Source organism: Budorcas taxicolor, chromosome 1 (assembly GCF_023091745.1).
Source record: "Budorcas taxicolor isolate Tak-1 chromosome 1, Takin1.1, whole genome shotgun sequence".
Lineage (NCBI taxonomy): Eukaryota > Metazoa > Chordata > Mammalia > Artiodactyla > Bovidae > Budorcas > Budorcas taxicolor.
Genome location: NC_068910.1, coordinates 41,656,388 through 41,677,468, shown reverse-complemented (window position 1 = coordinate 41,677,468; position 21,081 = coordinate 41,656,388). Strand labels below are relative to the sequence as shown.

The 21,081-nt window shown below is 38.4% G+C and overlaps 1 protein-coding gene across 1 annotated transcript in view; it reads right to left on the bottom strand.

Annotated features, from left to right (window-relative positions):
* The window catches only part of GRM7 (glutamate metabotropic receptor 7), an 884,992-nt gene that overhangs the window by 254,904 nt on the left and 609,007 nt on the right, over nt 1-21,081 (bottom strand). The window contains exon 6 of the mRNA XM_052637554.1: nt 8,473-8,673. Within this exon, the coding sequence (XP_052493514.1) occupies nt 8,473-8,673 (201 nt within the window). The remainder of the gene's footprint in view (nt 1-8,472; nt 8,674-21,081) is intronic.

Below are 21,081 nucleotides of genomic sequence, written 5' to 3'. Positions count from 1 at the left end.
TTTGTGTTCAATGAAATCTGTATCAAAAAAAAAAAGGATCAAATAATTGCAGAGGAAATTTATTTGATTAATAAATTATCAAAGGACAAGTGAACCCCTGCAGGAATGTCTACAAGGTATCAAGGCCAGAAAAGAAGTGTCCTAAGGTAAAGGAAGCAGGGCCACTTGATCAGATGGGATGCTGAAAGGAGAGAAGAGGTGACAAAATACATGCAAGGAGGAAATCTTCCCAGATGACAGTGTCTGAATGAAACTTTTTTTTTTATTTCTGGATGGAGAATGATTTGGGATGTAGGCTGCTCCAATGACAAAACAGCCTTTTGGCATCAAAGCACTGACCTGATAGGCTCTCTTCTCTTTTTGCCAATGCATACACAGGTTTCAAGCATCACTACAAACAAAGCTAGTGGTGGTGATGGAATTCCAGTTGATCTATTTCAAATCCTGAAAGATGATGCCGTGAAAGTGCTGCACTCAATATGCCACCAAAATTGGAAAACTCAGCAGTGGCCACAGGACTGGAAAAGGTCAGTTTTCATTCTAATCCCAAAGAAAGGCAATGCCAAAGAAAGCTCAAACCACTGCACAATTGCACTCATCTCACATGCTAGTAAAGTGATGCTCAAAATTCTCCAAGCCAGGCTTCAGCAGTACGTGAACCGTGAACTTCCAGATGTTCTAGCTGGTTTTAGAAAAGGCAGAGGAACCAGAGATCAAATTGCCAACATCCGCTGGATCACTGAAAAAGCAAGAGAGTTCCAGAAAAACACCGACTTCTGGTTTATGAACTATGCCAAAGCCTTTGACTGTGTGGATCACAATAAACTGGGGAAAATTTTGAAAGAGATGGGAATACCAGACCACCTGACCTGCCTCTTGAGAAATCTGTATGCAGGCCAGGAAGCAACAGTTAGAACTGGACATGGAACAATAGACTGGTTCCAAATAGGAAAAGGAGTATGTCAAGGCTGTATATTGTCACCCTGCTTATTTAACTTAAATGCAGAGTACATCATGAGAAACACTGGACTGGAAGAAGCACAAGCTGGAATCAAGATTGCTGGGAGAAATATCAATAACCTCAGATATGCAGATGACACCACCCTTATGGCAGAAAGTGAAGAGGAACTAAAAAGCCTCTTGATGAAAGTGAAAGAGGAGAGTGAAAACGTTGGCTTAAAGCTCAACATTCAGAAAACAAAGATCATGGCATCTGGTCCCATCACTTCATGGGAAATAGATGGGGAAACAGTGGAAACAGGGTCAGACTTTATTTTTTGGGGCTCCAAAATCACTGCAGATGGTGACTGCAGCCATGAAAGTAAAAGAAGCTTACTCCTTGGAAGAAAAGTTATGACTAACCTAGATAGTATATTCAAAAGCAGAGACATTACTTTGCCAACAAAGGTCCGTCTATTCAAGGCTATGGTTTTTCCAGTGGTCATGTATGGATGTGAGAGTCGGTCTGTGAAGAAAGCTGAGAGCTGAAGAATTGATGCTTTTGAACTGTGGTGTTGGAGAAGACTCTTGAGAGTCCCTTGGACTGCAAGGAGATCCAACCAGTCCATTCTGAAGGAGATCAACCCTGGGGTTTCTTTGGAAGGAATGATGCTAAAGTTGAAACTCCAGTACTTTGGCCACCTCATGTGAAGAACTGACTCACTGGAAAAGACTCTGATGCTGGGAGGGATTGAGGGCAGGAAGAGAAGGGGATGGCAGAGGATGAGATGGCTGGATGGCATCACCGACTCGATGGACATGAGTCTGAGTGAACTCCAGGAGTTGGTGATGGACAGGGAGGCCTGGCGTGCCGCGATTCATGGGGTCGCAAAGAGTCGGACATGACTGAGCAACTGAACTGAACACAGGTTTCAGAAACATAGCACTGATTTCTGTTTGTTACCCTTTATTGCTCAAAAAACCATCCTAACAGGGAGTGCTGAAAAAAGAACGTGTATTTTGCAATTTGGGCAGGACTAGGCACGAAAAGGGCGTCTCTGGGGGCTTCCCCTGTGGCTCAGTGGTAAAGAGATCATCTGCCAGCACAGGTGAGACAGTTTCGACCCCTGATCCCAGAGGATCACACTTGCTCTGGAGCAACTAAGCCTGTGCACCAGAACTACTGAGCCTGTGCTCTAGAGCCCAGGAGCTGCAACCAAAGGTGCCACAGAGAGAAGCCTGTGCACCATAGTGGAGAGCAGTCCCCGCTCACTGCAACTAGAGAATGGCCTGCACGGCAGCGAAGATCCAGCACAGCCAAAAACAAAGAAATAAAATTATTTTATAAAAAAAAAAAAAAAGAAAAGAAAAAAGGGTCTCTCTGTTTCACTCACATCAGCTGGAGAACCTTGAAAGTCACATGGTTAAGGGCTGATGCTGAGTGTCAGCTGTAACCTCAGCTGGAGCCATGAAAGGAACACTCACATGCAGCCTATTTCTTAGCTTCTTGGCTTCCTCCTAACTTGCTAGCTGTGTTTGTAATACAGAAGTCACAAAAGAACCATGCAACGGCCCTATGACATTTTATGGCTTAAAATTCACAGACTGCAACTTCTGCATTAGACGCAAGCTCACTCAGATTCAAGGAGAGGGTACACAGATTTCACCCTTGATGAAGGAAAGGTAATTACATATTTCAAGAAGACAACAAGAGATGCATCATCATTACAAAATTTACCACAACCCAGTTTGTTTTCTGGAAAGTAATAACTAACTCTAGGTACAGACATATTTTAGATTAAATACTTCGCAATAGAACAATTATCTATGATCGTGTACCCATGAGAATAAATTTGGTAAATTTACAAATACTGACATCTGGTTGGATGAGCAAATGTTGCGATAACTAAAATTTAGGCTCAGGTCACTGCATTCACGAGAGATGCAAGAAAGATGGCTAGAAGTCATAAAGACAAAATTATCCATCTTTTCTGTCGGTACACAAGAGGAGGTTAAGTGCTTGGTGAAGATGTAGCAATCCTTTAGAACATTCTATTATCACTTCCTAAATTGATGTTCCTGTAAATGTAAAGCTTGAGGTTGTTAAACTGTACTGCAACAAAACTCTCAGGGGTATGAAAAATTCTGTACTGAAGTAACAGAAGAGCACAATTAAGCTTACTATGATCAAGAAACATCAATATTTTTCTAAAATATGCAAAAGAGAGGTGACGTTTTTCACAAAAAAAAGAATCTTAACTTATAGGTCTGTCTCTCTCATTTGCTAGCTGTGAAGTGTTGGACAAATATTTTCTCCTCCCTAGAATCTGATTTATTTGTCTGAAAGTCAGGACACTGAATGAGTAAAAAAAGTCAAATTTCTTTTCACCCTAATTGCTCACTTAAAGTGATATGAAAGCCACTTAACTAAATCTAACAGGTTTTTTTTTTTTTTTTTTTTTCTGCTTTATACAACAGTTGAGCCCTGCCATTAACAAATGTCACATGGCCCTGGAAGTCTCCTGCCGGTTCATGTGGCAGAAAGAATTTCCTCAGAGAAAGGAGATTACCTTGACATCAGAGTATGATTACAATGACAACAGAGAAAGGGAACAAACTGGCCCTGCCTGTGGTCTCCCACAGAGTCTGTGTTCCAAGCTGGAATCTCAGGAACAAGCCCTTTTTCTCAAACGCTTAATAAAAGTCAAGAAAGCAGGCCATGGAGTTGGGAACCCGAGGCAACAATAACAGCATCATCACTACAAAACCATGTGGCTTTAAACACCAAGATTCTTAGTTTCTCTATGAATTAGTTTATCTGTTGAAAAAAAAAAAGAAGGAAAATAACCATACCTAAGCCATCTGGGATTATTAATATTAAAGAATCCAGTATACAAAAAAGTACTTAGAACAGTTTCTGGCACATAGTATTTATTTGGGACATAGACCCTGAATTCCAGTCAGTAACGCAGCAATTCTGGCTCATTAGCGGATAAGACCATCTTAACTAAATGAGTCTACAAGCCCTCTATGGAAGAAGAATCAGACAAGAATCACCAAAAATATTCTCAAAATGACCTATTTTTTTGTTACTGGCCTCTGAATGGTGATGTTTATCTATGGACCAGAATGCAAAGACCAACAAATGACCCCAGGATATATGATGAAATTTATATGTACCTGGTTCTGGGAAAATTATATATTTTAGGAGATTCTGTATGATGAGCAAGAAAACTACAAAAAGAAGGTGATTTGTAGTTGAACTATTTTTCTGGTTGTATTCAGTCAATTTTGTCTCCATCTCAGCTTGGAAACTGTTGGTTCCCAAACTGGATATGATTTTTCTTCACCCTGATGCTAAGTAACTTCTGAATGATTAATCCAATATTGTGGGTTTAAATGGGTTATTATTTAAAAGAAGCAAGAAGATTTTTTAAGCCATAATTATCTAAACCAGGAAATTAACATTGCTATCTTGCTATTTAAAACTAATCCACAGATGTTCTTAAAATAACTGTCCCATTCATATCTTTTTTTGGTTTAAGATCAATGTTTCCACATAGCATTTAATAGTAATTTATCCTAAATTCCTTTCAGTCTGGAACAGTTTCTCCATTTGTCTTTCTCTTGACCTGGACACTTTTGAAGAGTATGAGCCAGTTATGTTGTAAAATACCCTTCAATTTGGATGTCTGATATTCCTTCATGATTAAATGAAGGTTATATATTTTTGGCAACAAGACCTCAGAATTGATGCTGTAACCTTCTCAGGGTATCTTTTAAAAATTAATTTATTTTTGTTAAAGTATAGTTGATTTACAATGTTGTGTTAGTTTCAGGTATACAACAAAGAGACTCAGATTTATATACATAGCTTTTTCCCCATATAGATAATTACAAAATACTTAGCTTCCTGTGCTATAGTAAGTTATTGTTCATTATCTATTTTATATATAGTAATACGTATATATTATTCCCAAATTCCTAATTTATCCCCTCCATCACCTTTCTGCTTCGGAAACCGTTAAGTCTGTTTTCAAAGTCTGTCTCTGTTTTATAAATAAGTTCATTTGTATCATTTTTTTTTAATTCCACATACAAGTGATATCATATGATATTTGTCTTTCTCTGTCTAATTTGCTTCTATTTATATAATAATCCCTAGGTCTATCCATGTTGCTGCAAATGGAATGACTGCATTTTTACAGCTGAGTAATATTCCATTGTACATATCAATATATCTACCATGTCTTCTTTATCCATTCACCTGCTGATGGGCATTTACATTGCTTCCCTGTCTTAGCTACTCTAAACAGTGCTGCAATAAACGTTTGTGTGCATGTATCTTTTCAAATTATGGTTTATTCTGGATATATGCCCAGGGGTGGGACTGATGGATCATATATTATAATAGCACAATTTTTAGTTTTTTAAGGAACTTTCATACTGTTCTCCATAGTATCTGCACCAATTTACATTCCCACCAACAGTGTAGGAGGATTCTGTTTTCTCCAAAAACTCCCTAGCATTTATTATTTGTAGACTTCTTGATAATGATCATTCTGACTAGTGTGAAGTGGTACTCATTGAAGTTTTGATTTACATATCTCTAACGATTAGAAGTATGTGACACTGTTAAGTCTCATTATTGGTGACATTAACCTAGATGACTTGGTTAAGTACTGTGTTCCAGGTTTTTCTACTTCAAAGTTGCTCTTTTCCCCTTTGTAATTAACATGTTCCATGATGAATGATACTTTGAAGCTAGGTAAATATCTTATTTCTCATCTTACTGTCGCCCCAGAATTTTAGCATCCATTGGTGATTCTTACCTTAAGCAATTATTACTGAGGTCTTTGGCGAATTTCGTATCTCCATTTTTGCATCCTCCCATCATGTTGTCCCTTCTCCCGCATTATGTGTTCAATTATTTATTTCTGTGAGCATGAACTCATTGATATTTATTATATTATATCAGTTAAATCCATTATTGGTTTAGAATTAGCTGGTGGTATCTTCTTCAAGCTGGTTCCTTTGCCCCTTCGACATGGTCCCATCAATTTTTGAGCACTTTCTTACTTTGTGGCACAACACGGTTTCAAGCTCATCTTCTACTTGCCCTGCTCTGGCCCCTGAATTAAGAGTTCCCCTAGAGATCCCTAGCTCTATTTCATTGGAGAATGGTATTTATAAATAAGATGTGAATGAAGGTGCAGTTATTTCTATCAGGATGTCATCACTCCTAGGCACTCTCAGTGGACAGAACTAGACAGTAGAGGTTTGTACACATACAGACATAACCTTACCCATTTCTGTATCTCTCCAGCTGTGTGCATATACTGCATGTTGGTATAGTCAACACAGTGTTACTTTAATTTTCTCCCATCCTTACTAGTCATTTCTCTCCCTGACAATGAGAGACCTGATGCTCATTACCTGAAATATCTTTTATTAAATCTCTCACTTCCCTTATGGACATAAATAAGCCTCAGAATTGTGGGAAAAAAACATACCAACTTCTAGCTACTGTGCACTATCTGTGTACTACTCTTCATATCTTCAGACTGACAGTGTACAGTGAAATACTGTCTTCAAAAATTACTTGCATTCTTTTTTTTTTCCTCACTCCCTGCAGTATGGTTACATTATTCATATGCAATATATTAGGTTTATTACTGTATAAAATTTTGCATTATCCCATGTAGAGATTACTTTTTTAATCAAGATATAATTGACATTCAAGATGGTTAATTTTATGTGTCAGCTTGACTGCAGAAGCCCTGACACTGGCAAAAGTTGATTTCTGTGTCTATATGAGGCTGTTCCTGGAAGAATGGTTAAAGTGAATAAAGAACTGGTGAATTGCTGAACAGAATGAAGCAGGGGACCCTCCCCAGTATGGGCTGGCACCACCCAATCCCTAGAAAGTATGAGTAGAATCAAAGGCAGAAGAAGGGCAAATTCACTCTCTCTGCTTGAGCAGACACCCATCCTCTCCTGCCTTCAGACATTGGTCTCCAAGTTCTCTGGCTTTCAGAAGCAGATCAGAACTTACACCACTGACCCTCTGACCCCAAGGCCTGTGCACTTGGACTAAAGCATTCCGCTGGTGCTCTGGTTCTTCAGCTTATAGGTGGTAGGTCGTGGGGGCATGTCAGTCTCCAAAACTGTGTCAGCCAATGCGCATAATAAATCTCCTATTATATTCCCCACTCATCTCTACTCATTTATTTTAGGTAACCTATTAATTTCTGGGCTTCCCTGGTGGCTCAGAGGGTAAAGCGTCTGCCTGCAATGCAGGAGACCTGGGTTCGATCCCTGGGTCAGGAAGATCCCCTGGAGAAGGAAATGGCAACCCATTCCAGTATGCTTGCCTGGAAAATCCCATGGATAGCGAAGCCTGGTAGACTACAGTCCATGGGATCACAAAGAGTCGGACACGACGGAGCGACTTCACTTTCTTTCTTTATTAATTTCTACCAAAGTATTATCCTTGAGAAATAAGTTTCTAATATGAGATTTTGGTGTTACAGAAAATTATAATCATTATTTCAATTAACTTGAGTACCTAGAGCAACTGGCCCTTCCTTTTCCTCTTATTCACTCCCATTCCTACTGACGTTCACCAAGGAAAAATTTGGCAAAACGAAACAAAACAAAACAAAACTTCTGTTTTAAGAAAAAGAGGGTAAACCATGAAAGTGAAAGTGAAGTCACACAGTCATGTCTGACTCTTATCAACCCCATGGACTGTAGCCTTACAGGCTCCTCTGTCCGTGGGGATTCTCTAGGCAAGAATACTGGAGTGGGTTGCCATTCCTTTCTCCAGGGGATCTTCCTGATTCAGGGATCGAACCTGGGTCTCCCATATTGCAGTCTGACTCTCTACCCTCTGAGCCACCAGGACACCCCCAGGTAAACTATAACCCTCCCAAATTTATTTATTCATTTGCTCACTCACTGCTAAATAATATATTTAGCATTTATACAATCATTTGAAGTGATATAATTCATATACTCAAGAGTAAACTGTAATCTGACTACTTAACCGATGAAAGCAAAATATCAGCACTTAGGATTCCAAGAGACTGGAATAGAGATGTTTAAATATGTTTAATGAGTGCAAGCAAAATATATCACATGATCAAGATATTAGAATTTTGAAATATTTGTTTAAAAATATACCAGATGATTATGACAAATTTCTGTCTTGCCAAAAGACTTTGATGCCACCAAGTTATGTATCACCCAGAGTTATATTATTGGATGTTCTGGTTATCTGGTTTACCACATGTCAGCATATTAGAATATTGGTAAATATATAAGAGCATTAAAATCATACTTGCCATAATGTGACTTCTTAGATTCATAAGGTACTTTGGTATCAATGCTTCACTGTCATTAGGAGCAATTGTCAGTTTTACATATAATACTTTAGACACTAGAGTTTCATGGCATTCTCTAGATGTTGTTTCTCTAAAACATAAACTCCCCATGTCGGCCTGAGGGGGATAAAAAAACACGGAGACTCACCATTGAAATTCACATTGCGGATATACTTCAACAACTTCTTGCCCCCAGCCTGCTCCATCTCTGGACAGACACCCCGGTAGTCAGCACAGAGATCCTTGTTCATGTGGTGAAGGGCGTGAGCCATCGCATACACTGCGTCAATCACAAACTGAACTTTACCCTCCTGTTCATAGTTGGAGTCTTTCCCAATTCTCTCCTGTCCTGCACATGGAAATAAGAAACACACACAAACATTGGTGTGGAGGAGAATGTTTCAATTTGCATTTACTTTCAACTCTGCTTAAAGAAAGCAATGCTTTGAGGAATGCAGTCCTGCAGGCCACATATCTACATTTGGCTACCATGTTTGGTTGCTTTGATGGTTTTGGGTATTTGACTTTGGAGTTTGTTACTGGATATTTGTTCATTACTGGAGTTCATTTCTGATGTATTTGATAGATCTCAGAAGCAGCACTTCTAATGATCACAATCACAACCTTTGTAATAAGCCAACATTCTTTCCAAAACACAGTGGTCCCAGAGAGTCAAGGGATTAATGGGATTAGAAGCTGGGCCACCACATTCAAATCTTCAAAGCTCACTTATTCTAGAAGGGGAGGGACCAAAAAAAAGTAAGAGAAAACTAACTAAATACTACCCCTGAAATCACTACCTTCTTCTATATACCTGCCCTTCCTCCTATGTTGTCTGTCTCAGGTTTTGGTATTAGTGGCAACTCAGATGCTCAGGCTGGAAACCCTGATGTCTTTTTTTTCTATTCTTTCTTGTCTCTCAGTCCACCCTCCTACATACATATATCTAACGAATAGCCAAAATCTCTTAAAAAGTGAACAGTTTTGGCCACACTACAAATGTCCCATTTATGCTTCCTCATCTCCAATCAGGACACAATGCCAGGTATCCCTCTTCATTCCCTCACTCTTCCATGTTCATATTTCCAAACCACAGAGCTAATCACTTCACCCTCATGCTCAGAATTCTCAATGGTTCTTCACTGCCTGCAAAATGAAATCCAAATACTCTCCCTTGACAATGGAGGATATTCATCACTTTGTTCCTCTCTGCTTAGTAACAGTAAGAACCAGCAGTGATTAAGTGCCCTCCACTGTGCTAAAAGCTTTATATACATGATTTTTTTTAAATTTTATCCTCACTTTGTGACTTAAATATCATTAGTCCACATTATACAGATGGGAAAGCTGAGCCTCACAGAAATGAAACCACCTTTCCAAGGTCATGTATGGGGCTTACCAGAACCCAGAAGCAACATTTCTCAGACTTCATTGGCCTCATCCTTACCTCACCCGCTTCCTATAATTCACACACACACACACACACACATTTTGGGAAGATTCCCTGAAGGAGGGTGCGGCAACCTACCCCAGTATTCTTGCCTGGAGAATCCCATGGACAGAGGAGCCTGGTGGGCCACAGTCCATAGGGTTGCAGAGTTGGACACGACTGAAGCAACTTAGCATGCAGGCACGCACACATATATATTTTGCTCCAGACAAGTATGGCTATTTTTCCTGTAAACATCAACTTTAATGTTATCTTTGCTCAAGCTCTTTGCTTTGCCAGTCATGTCCCTCCTTGCTTTTACTCATCATAATTTAATTCTCACTCCATGGCATAGTACAATTGTTGCTTATACTTAGCTTCTTGATCACAAATATCTTCATAAAATGTTTCAAATCTTTATAATCAAATTAATAGTATCACTGCATTTTAATACTCTACCAGACTTTCCTTTCCTTTTCACACCCATCACATTTCCAGCACTGAACACAGAATTTATATCGGATAGATTCTAAACAACACTTGTATTCAATTAGTCATTAGTTGCTGCTGCCAAGTCACTTCAGTCGTGTCCGACTCTGTGCGACCCCAGAGATGCCAGCCCATCAGGCTCCCCCATCCCTGGGATTCTCCAGGTAAGTCATTTGTTAAGGACATGATAATACCGGGAACTCTCTTTAGACCTCCCGAACCTCTACCACAAATAGTTAACCACAGACTGAGTTTCACTTTCACAGCAGCACTGCCCAGACTATTTCCAGTGACACATTTGTGTAGGGATGAAACAACAGGGATTCTACAATCGCAGTCCATTCCCCTACAAAAAACAGAGTGCTCCCCACAGCCACTGTGTTCAACATTACTTGATCTCTTTACTGAGAGATTGTTTCAGAGTATTTAACATAAAGTGTAATTTCCAAGGAGAAAGTTCAGAATTTCCCCAAATTATGTGAGTTCGTGTTTTTCCTTTACAGAGCACACATTAGTATGTCAAATGGCAGACACTTCTGTGTTTCATGTGTGTACCATTCAAGCACCAATCAACCTTGTGCTCACTGCTCTTCACTGGCTCTAGACCTTTGCAGTGTGTTTAGAGCAGGAATCTGTTTTGGAGAAGATAAAATCTGTCATGAATCCACACTGCTACCTTCAATTCAAATTCTGGACCACAGGGTTTTTACTTATCTTCACACTCTTACACCTTTGCCTTTTTTTTTTTAATGAGGAAAATCCTGGTTCTTAATAACACCATTACAGCTATTTATTCCCTCAATTCTGTAATAAACAGGTAACATTCTTAGAATAATAATCATGCTAACCAACAGTCTAAAAATGTAGTGCAATGAACAGCCTTGGGAAAATGTGTTTCTCAGTTCTTATCTGAATATTTTGTTCATTTAGTCTGAGAAAGGCAATCGCTGTGCTCAAGTTTTTTGCTAAATATTGGCAAATTCCCCTCTAATGGGGTTGCACTAATTTGCTCTCCCACTAGCAAAGAGTGAGAGTTCATTTCCGAATAACTTGACAACTGAGCATATCCTCAGACTTGGATTTCCATCATATAGGTGAGAAATGCTGTAACAGTATATTTTTATTTGCATTTTTCTTCCTACAGGGGAGGTTGAATATATTTGCATATAGTTCAAAGCTATTGTATTTATTTTATGCTATATGTTTTAATTAAAAGTTAGTCATTTTCTTCTGTTTTAAAAAATAGTTTTATTAATAAAGTATATTCTTTCTTTCAGATTAAGTTGCAAATATTTTTCCTAGTTTGTCATTTTTCTTTTACTCACTTTAGGTATTTTCTGCATAAAATTATATTAGATAAAAACACTTTTTCTTAAAAAAATCAATTTATTTTTTTATTACTGCCACTGGATGTTCAATCATAGCTAGAAAAAATGCCCCACTCCCAGAGTATAGAGTGCTTTTTATCCATGCTTTCTTCCAGCACTTATATAATTTTATTTTTTAAACTTAGATGTTTCATCCACCTGGAATATATTCTGGTGTGCAATGTGAAGAATTAAAATTTTATCTTTTTGCATATAACTAGTTATTGTAACATACATCAGTTCAACTTTTCTCACTGATATGAAGTACATCCTTTATTATATACTGTTTCCATGTGTAATTAGATATATTTCTGGATTTTTAACATTTATTTCACTGTTTGATTTGTTTATTCATGAGCCAGCACTACAGTTTCAGTTATAAAATCTTTATAACGTATTTTAACAACTGATAGATTTAACCTCTCTCTTACTAAAATTATTATCCCTTCCCCTCCCCAAATGTTCTGGTAGTTTTTGTTTATGTACTCAAATGAGTTTGACTAACTACTTATCTATCTTGAGAAGAGAAAAAAAAATGGTATTACATTTACTGGGTTTACATTGTATTTATATATGCTTTAGCACTTAGCTAGAACAAAAGTCTCCACAAAGGTGAGAATGCCCATTTGTGACTTTCCATTTGCTCATCTATTTTTGTTTCCTTTAATGGTGTTTCAAAATTTTTCTCACATGAGTTTTGAGTGTTTTGTGGAAAGTTAGCATTTGGTATTTTACTTAGTTTTGCAATTATAAATATGGCTTTCTTTCCTAAGTACTTCCACTGGTTTATGGTTGCATTCAAAAAATTTATTCTTTGTTTTGTTGTGGTTGTTTATTATTTTCCAACTTTCTGTCATGAAAAAATTTAAATGTAGAGCAAGGATGAAAGAATTTTACAGTGAACTCACTAGGTTCTCACATTAACATTTTACTATACTTACGGTTACAAGGCAATTCATTTTCTAATATTACTTTTATAACCTGCTACTTTACAAATTTCTGTTATTTTTTATAGCACTTAAAAAGGCAATCTTGAAGGTGTTATGACCATTATAAAATATACATCATGAAACGGGTTCAGACTAGTAATTCAAGACAGCAGTTTTTCAACTACTTTTATAAAGACATTCATATCAGATGGAATGCCTTGAAAAATAATTGCAATATTTTAAATGATGAAATACTTTATTATGTGTGAAACATTATAGGCTTTATCCCTCTTTTGAACAGTCACCAGAGAGATATATTAGCTTATTAAAGGCTGTGAGAAAAAAGTGTACATTTGTCTTTGGGGCCACTAGGACTTGAAAAATGTAGCCTCATAATGAAACTGTGTACAGCCCCTATGTCCTTATCTTAAGTAAAATGCTAACTGAAGAGTTAATGTTTGGGAAATGTGAAGATGTAGAAACAAAGAATTGCTGTTGGCTGGAGAACTGGTAAGAACCTAGACTATAAATTTGCCACATAACAGAATCACGGAACTCCCAGTTACCCAAAAGATATTGACAAAGGCCTGACACATAGTCCTAAGCTGTTTTTACGGGAAGCAGAGCCCCTCCAGGTGAAAACTGCTGACTACAAGTACATAGACCCTAGACAGTTGAAACCAGAAGAATGAGGATGCTTGAAACTTCAGCTTGATGCCAACCAGTCGGAGGATGATCCTCCAGCTGACCATGCCCTGTTTCTTGAACACTATGAAACTCCTCACAATCCCCTCACATGGTCTTGAGGGCATTAGCCCACTGTGGCCCCCTCTGCCTGGCAAAGCAATAAAAGCTACTCTTTTCTACTTTGTCCAAAACTCTGTCTCTGCATTTCTGTTCAGTACAAGTGATCAGGGGCTGAGTTTCGGCAACAACATCAAGTTCATTAACAACAACAAAAGGCTAACTTTATTTCCCCTACTGTGGTAAACGCAACTGCGCACCAAGTTCAGAGTCTCTGGTTATTCATCCACCACCCTACCCCTCCTCCCCTAACTGAGATCTGGTCTCTTCTGGTGCCGGCGGCCACTGCAGGAGGACGGGCTTCTGGACCTTTCCTGAGCCTCACTGACTCAATCCTCATTTATCTAAGACAACTCAATTTCCTCCTCCGCAAGCACTAATTTAGGAACAGGCAAGGGTTACAATTCTACATGATGAGATGTAAGAAAAGAGTTTATTGGTTCCACATATAAAACAACAAAAATGAACTTATTTACAAAACAAAAATCAACCCATAGACACAGATAACAGATTTATGGTTACCAAAGGGGAAAGTCAGGCGGGGGTAAATGAGGAGTTTGGGATTAAGTGACACACATTACTGTATATAAAGTAGGTAAACAACAGGGACCTACTGTAGAGCACAATTATGTGTATATAACTGAATTGCCTGCTGTATACCTGAAAATAACACAAAACTGTAAATCAACTATATGTCAATAAAAATGTTAAGTATATAGGGGAATTCCTGAGAAAGTTCATTTGCTCTCAAAGAGAGATGGAACTCAACTGTATCAAATGTTTCACACACCCCCAACACATACACATATACAGGCACGCACATATATGCACACAGACATTCTGCAATTACTCTAGTCATTTTGTGGTCCTGAGCCAATTACCCAGCATACAAATAACAGCAGAATAAAAAAGGGGTAATGATGTGAAAATACTACTGAGCTGTGAGTTAGCCAAGCCAAGAAATACCGTACATTTTTTTTTCTAAGTGACACATTCAATAGCTTATCTATTTAACTAAAAAGCTTGATACTCAATGTTTCCCAGGCTTTTCTGAACACTGCACTTCTTATTCATGTACCATTTTACAACATCTCAAGGGACAAGCATAAGTATGCTTTCTCCCCAATAAAAGTGCAAAGAAGGGTAGCTTCAAGAAATATTTTTAACAATGTAGATTAAAATAGAAAAAAAAGAAAGCATTTTCAATCAGTTCACAGTTAACACCTCATTCTTTCAGGCTTTCTGATGAACTGAAATGTCGTTATATTCTTTTCTTGAATGAAGTTCATCCTTTCATCACATTTCCCAGGAAAGGGTTTGAGGTTTAGATAAAATGAGGAGAACTCTAAAGCATTATTTTTTTTTTAATTTCCCCAGCATGCAAAGAAGCTTTACTATTAAAGTCTCCTGATTTTCTGACGTATTTTTATTTTTACCCAAACAGTCCAGTATTTGTCTTTAAATGCACACTCCTGTAAGCTTTTGTTGAATAAACTGTCAGCTGCTCTACACAAACTCTCTCACAACCAGAATTTCTAGTGTTTGTTTTGCTAGCGAGATCTTTTCTCTTTGAAAGACCTGTTTATCTCGCCGATTTTAATATACTATTTTCTCAGAATATATGCCTTAGGTAATCTGTAAGAGCAAACTATTAAGAAAAAAAAGAATAGAAAAGGTAAGAAGTTATGGATCTGAAATTATTAATAGAAACAATCCCATTGCAAAATTAAACTAAAAGAAAGAGGGGTTTGGGCTTAAGCAGGAAACAAACCAAAGATACTTGCCAGTGTGAACTGAGAACCCTATCAAAAAGCAGATATGAACAACTGGCTGAGTGTTTATCCTATGTTTCTAGGGGATTCATAAATTATAATTTTTATTTTGATTTCACATATTAATGGCAGTTATTTGCATCAGGAAGATCTCTTGGAAGTAGACATGCTCCTGCAGACTGTGCTTCTAAACCCTGCACTGTGTTTTATTTCATTTTATTTTATTTTATTTTACTGACCATAAAGCCACAAACTTAAACATTTCTTGAGGCTAAAGTCCTGAGTGATACTGTGTATAATTAACTAAAATACTAATGCTTGGGTAGTTTGCAAATGATAAGTGCTTTAACAAAAACAGGAAAAGGATATGTCACAGAGAGAGTCGGGGCATATTCAAGTGGTGACAGAACTGCCAGATGCCAGGTACAGAGGATGTAGGGAAAGCAGGGTGGATATCCTGGAGCACTAGAAAATATTGCAGGTTCTCAAAATACTACAGTGACCAGGCAAGCCTTATGAAAATGCTACTGTACTCCCTCTCATAATTTAAAAATATGTAAATAACTACCTCAGAGAGATTTTTTTTTCTCTCTCATGGGTACAGATTTCTAAGATGAACGTCAATGGTAAAATAAAACTCTATTTTATGCAAGTTTCTTTTGTGGCTTTTTTGTTTTAACAGTGACCGCCTCCTGCCCCCATTCATAGAATCTGGTAACAAATCATGCCAAGAAACACCAGTAGAAGAAAAGTCAGAAGTTCTGGATTGAGACCAAAGGCCTTCACTGCCACTGTGCCTGTTTGAAGCTGAGGCTAAGACCTGAATGAGTCAAGCAACTTGTGCAAAGAACAATGGTGGTTTTTGTCATAGTGCAAGAGGCAGCCTGCACTTACTGTGTTCTTCCTGGTCAACAGCTCTGTGCTAAGCACTTGTCACAGTTTCATGCTAAAACTTCCCAATGCTTTCGTGGGTACCATTTCCTGTCCCTCTGTTACTTCATTTAGAGACCGTTCACTAAATGATTCTGTCCATAGCTGCACGTGGAAAAGCAATGCGCCTGGAGCTTTCCCTTTGTTTATTTCTATTTCCAACTTGAGTTTAGAGCCACAGATAATCTCCAAGTTCATGCTAGCCCTGAGTTTTACATCCTCATACTCCAATGAATGTTTCACTTGAGTTTCCTGAAAGGAGAAAATGGACAGTTTGTCAACCACCATGATAGTTTCTCCTGACCTTTTCTTGAGTGGAAAAGTTAATGCCCAGAGAAATTGCCAAAAAGCTGGCAGAGAAACAGCAACGAAAGAACACGATAAAATAACTGATCCTCTACCTTGGAGGACTAAATTGTGACTCAAACCACTAACATTATCATGTTCTGCAGGGAGCTCAGTGAGTACCCAGCTATAGATGCAAAAACAACTCTAGCAAATGAATAAAAGAATGTCTGACCACAAACCCTCATTTCTTACCATTTTCCACGGAGACTGCTTCCCAGAAGACCACTTAATTGGTACAGCTGGGTTTTGCTCTACATTTCCATTTTTTATTTCAAGATGGGTGCAGGCAATGATATATGCAGTGAGTCAACATGTTTTAGCAGGGGTAGGTTTTATCCAATGCATACAAGGCACCAAATTGGAAGGAGCTATAGTTCAGACCCAAGTTTCACACACCCCCAGTGTGTAGAAGGTATTCTGAGAGACACAACCAAGGACTTGACTTTCAAGAAAAGTCTGTTGTAGGTTCTGCCAGCCCATTGAGCACAGGAAGAACAGTGCTTCTGAAACTCACACAAGAAACCTTGATATACCAGACTAGAAGATGGGGCTTCCCAAAGTGCACAGATTCAGTTTCCGCTTCTCACCTAGATTTCCTCTCTCACCTAGATTTCTGACTTCTTAGGCTAAATTTCTCTCTATACAGGGTAGGCTGCTTCTTCTACACAAACAGTATGTTTACTGGTGAAGCGATCTTTCTGGCAATGACTACAATAGTAAGAAAAAGACACCCATATAGATGCCTTGTCTCCTAACTGACCCCTCAGCAGGAACCCCTTCATTAATGACATTCTACTTCTCTGAAATTTTGTTTTTGCCATTCCAAGGATTATATTTAGGTTGAAATTTTAGAATACTAGTCAATTTATTAGAAATTTGTTTAAACATCAGGTGAAATACTGGGTCTCTACTATCATCACCAAAAGCTACTAAAACCCTGAGGTGGCAGGCTGATGAGAACTTTAGAGACAACAGGTCAGGAGGATGATACTGGAACTATTGCTAATCTTTCCCTTTCTTCTTGTCCTCTTCCTTCTCTTCCACCATCCTCTTTCTTTGTTTGTTTTAGAAATTAAAAGTTATTTGCCTTAGTTTAGACAATGACATTGTATATGTGGGTCTGCATGAGAGTATACAAAAAAACAAATTTTCAGAGTAAAACTTAAACATCAATTTAGCTTCTTTGCCCCCAGTATTTGTTCCTCCCTAAACAGAAATATTTTCATTTCTGATCTTAACATCTCACAAAATTAAAGGCAGATATCTGTCTTTGGATATGAGGCAATAGTAAATGTACTGTACCAACTGGAAAATGTTCTGTCAAATCAATACACAGATTCCCACACAAAGAAAGGGGAAAAAGGGAGGGGGAAGTAGGGAGGAAAGAGAGAAAGGAGGGAGGGAGAAAAAGTATGAAAGAAAGAAAGAGGAAATAAAAAGAAAAGGAGGGGAGAGGAAAATAAAGAGAAAGAAAGAACAGCATGAACCCTGACCAAGCTTTTGGATGTATTAACTAATTTACAGGAAGTACAGAAAATCAACATGCAAGTCAACATTGCAGAAATGAAAGCAAAATCCAAATGTAAGAAATTCTACAAAAATAGTAAATAATCTATTTTCTTCAACAGTAAATTGAAAAAGTTAAAAAGAGAGTGGAAAAAACATTTTAAAATATTTAAAAAGACTTCAAGAGAAAAAGGAGAGCCAATGGGATGATTGTGGGGAACTATTGTGTATGTTTGTGTGTTATATTAAGAGTATCTCTTAGAAAACATACTGAAGTGTCAAAAAAAAAAGAATCTCTGGATTTACCTTGAAATGGCCAGAGGTAAGAGAAAAACATGTGGGGTACATGTGAATATAAACTGGCTGTATATTGACTACTGTTGAGGTTCTGTAATGAATCCATGGGGGTTTACTGCAGTTTCCCCTCTGTTTTTTGTCTTTATTTGAAAGATCACATGATATTTACAAAAAATAAGAGGAGAGAAAAGCAGAGAGAGTAGGAAGAGGAGAAACAGAAGAGGAGGAGGAGGAAAGGAGGAGATGGGGGTGAGAAAGAGGGAGACAAGGAGGAAAAGAGGGTGGATAAGGAGGAGGGAAGAAGAGGAGCAGGAGGGAAAAGACGACCACTGGGTTGAAGAAAAGGGGAAACAGGGAGCAAACAGAGGCGGTGAAGTCAGCTGCCTGGAATTACGTGGCAAACACCCACGAGAGCCAAGGCACACAGACATGAACAAAACCCTCTCATGCACTCCCTGTTCACAGCTCCAGTCCGATGTTTCTGCTGGAATGCAGAGCTTCCAGCTCTCACCTCAGGGCTGAGAGTATGACTCTGCTCCCCAGGTTTATAGGGAGGAGCACACAGAACCTGCCTACCAGCGCAGGTGGATGTAAGAGACGCAGGTGCCACCCCTGAGTCGGGAAGACGCCCTGGAAGAGGGCATGGCAACCCACTCCAGTGTTCTTGCCTGGAGAATCCCATGGACAGAGGAGCTGGGCAGGCTACAGTCTATGGAGTCACAAGGAGTTAGACACAACTGAAGCAACTCAGCACACACACATGTATACACAGTACAGATACAAGCAGAGTCATCTGACTCCTAGGGTCCAAAGTTATTTCCTGAAACAAGGTAAGCATGCTGTGGGGATGGAATGCTTTCATGTCGCTGGCATAATGCCTCTTTGCCTTGAGAGATGCAGAGAAAGGGCATAAGGGAATTGATCCCACTAGGGTGTTTGAAAGGACTTGCGGGATCATCAGTCCAATGAAAGTATAAATAAAAAGAAAGAGCCATGGCTTAGCTCCATTTGAGTTCCATATCCAGTGCTGGTGACTATAAATAAAAAGGAAATATGTATATATGCAAGTGGAACTCCCCAGAAGCAAGTCTGGTTTCTCATCATTGTAATATACCCAGAACTCCAGAAAAGGGCCTGGGGTATAGTGGGCATCCAGAAAGGAGGAAAGGATGAGCGAATATAGTGGAAAGGAAAGTGAAATAATAAGAAAGTAACTTTTGTAAAAAGGTAGAAAACAAAGATTATAATCATTTACCATGGATAGCCAATGACTGAGAAGGAATACCTAATTTAGGTGAGCAGATGACTGCAGACAAAGATGGAGAGAAAACAGTAGGTCACTGAACCCTGATATTTGGGATCTTTCTCTTAAATAGGGTTCTTAGTGCCTAAAGACTCTACTTATCACTGTTCTCACTGGCTTCAATTAAGTTATTCAAGTGACCATGAAAAAAAAAATATTGAGTTAGCTCTTTTTTCAAGGCAAGATTGATTTTACACTAAAGTTTTATACATATGTACACATACCTTATAATATATTCTATTGACCATTTAATCGTTATCATTCAGCAATGAAATAGATAGGTTTCTTCCTACTGAACCCTAACAACATTCATAACAGAAATAAAGTCGATACAGTTCTCAACTTGGCAGTTCTCAGTTTCTCAGACAAAGGCTCTGAGTTTCTAGGAATATCACATGTCATCTGTAATAAAAAAACAAATATAGAACAGCTAAACTGGCAAGGGAAAAAAATCCTAACCAAGTAATAACCAGAAAGCTGAAACTGAAAGTTCAACAGCCAGAACACAGGGTGTGATCTGGCTGAGAAGCAACTAGCTACACATCCATGCTACGGTGGAAGGAACTTAAGTGGTGTTGGACGACACCACTCTGTAGGCCAGGGAAGAGGAGGTTCTTGATGTAAAATCTAGAAATCCAGGCTTAGTTTAAAATGCATGTAGCCAGTATGATTTAATGAGAAAAAAGTCCTTCAAAATCTCAATATATTGAAACCAATGTGATGGTACTTCCATCTCTCCTATCTTCAGACCAACCATGCTGAGAGTTAGGAACATCGAGGCTGATATCATACATATTTGGGCTGAGATTCTGCCTCTGCAGGCATTGTATCTGTGACTAAAGCATAGTTATATAACTATCAGACTATTTTACAAAGCTCAAGTTGTCTCGTATTCATAGAGAGTACTGCAATGAAAAACAATAGCTAACATTCATTATTTTCTATTCTCCAAAAACTATGCTAGGCACTCTACATGCATTATCTCATTTAATTCTCATAATCAAACAATGATGAAGATGCTGTTGTTATTTTGCCATGTACACGTAAGGAAACTGAAGCTTTACTTAAATAACGTATCCCCAGAATTACACAGATAGTGTCTAGCGAAGAGCTGAGTGCAGTTGTCTGACTCTTAACTCAAACTGTGATATTCCTAATGGTGATACATTCTGAATATAATGAAACACTGGGTCATAAATGAACTGTTTAATCAATTTGGACAAATGTGAAGCCCTACACAGAATGTTTTCATCACTCAAGAAAGTTACCCTGTGTCCCTTCACAATTAACCCTTCTCCCTCCACTGTAAAGCAACCATTCACCTGTTAACCTAAGTTAATTTTGCCTATACTAGAATTTCATATAAAGACTCTACAATATGCATTTTTCTCTCTGCTTACTCTCACTCAGAATAATAGTTTTGATATTTATTCAGTTTGTGGCATGTATCAAAAACTCATTCTTTTTATTGCTAAGTACCATGACACTGAATGGGTATGTTAGAGTTTAATTATCCATTTTCCCCTGGATGGACATCTGGGCTATCTCTAGCTTGGGGCTTGTCAAGCGCGATGGAGGGGCTG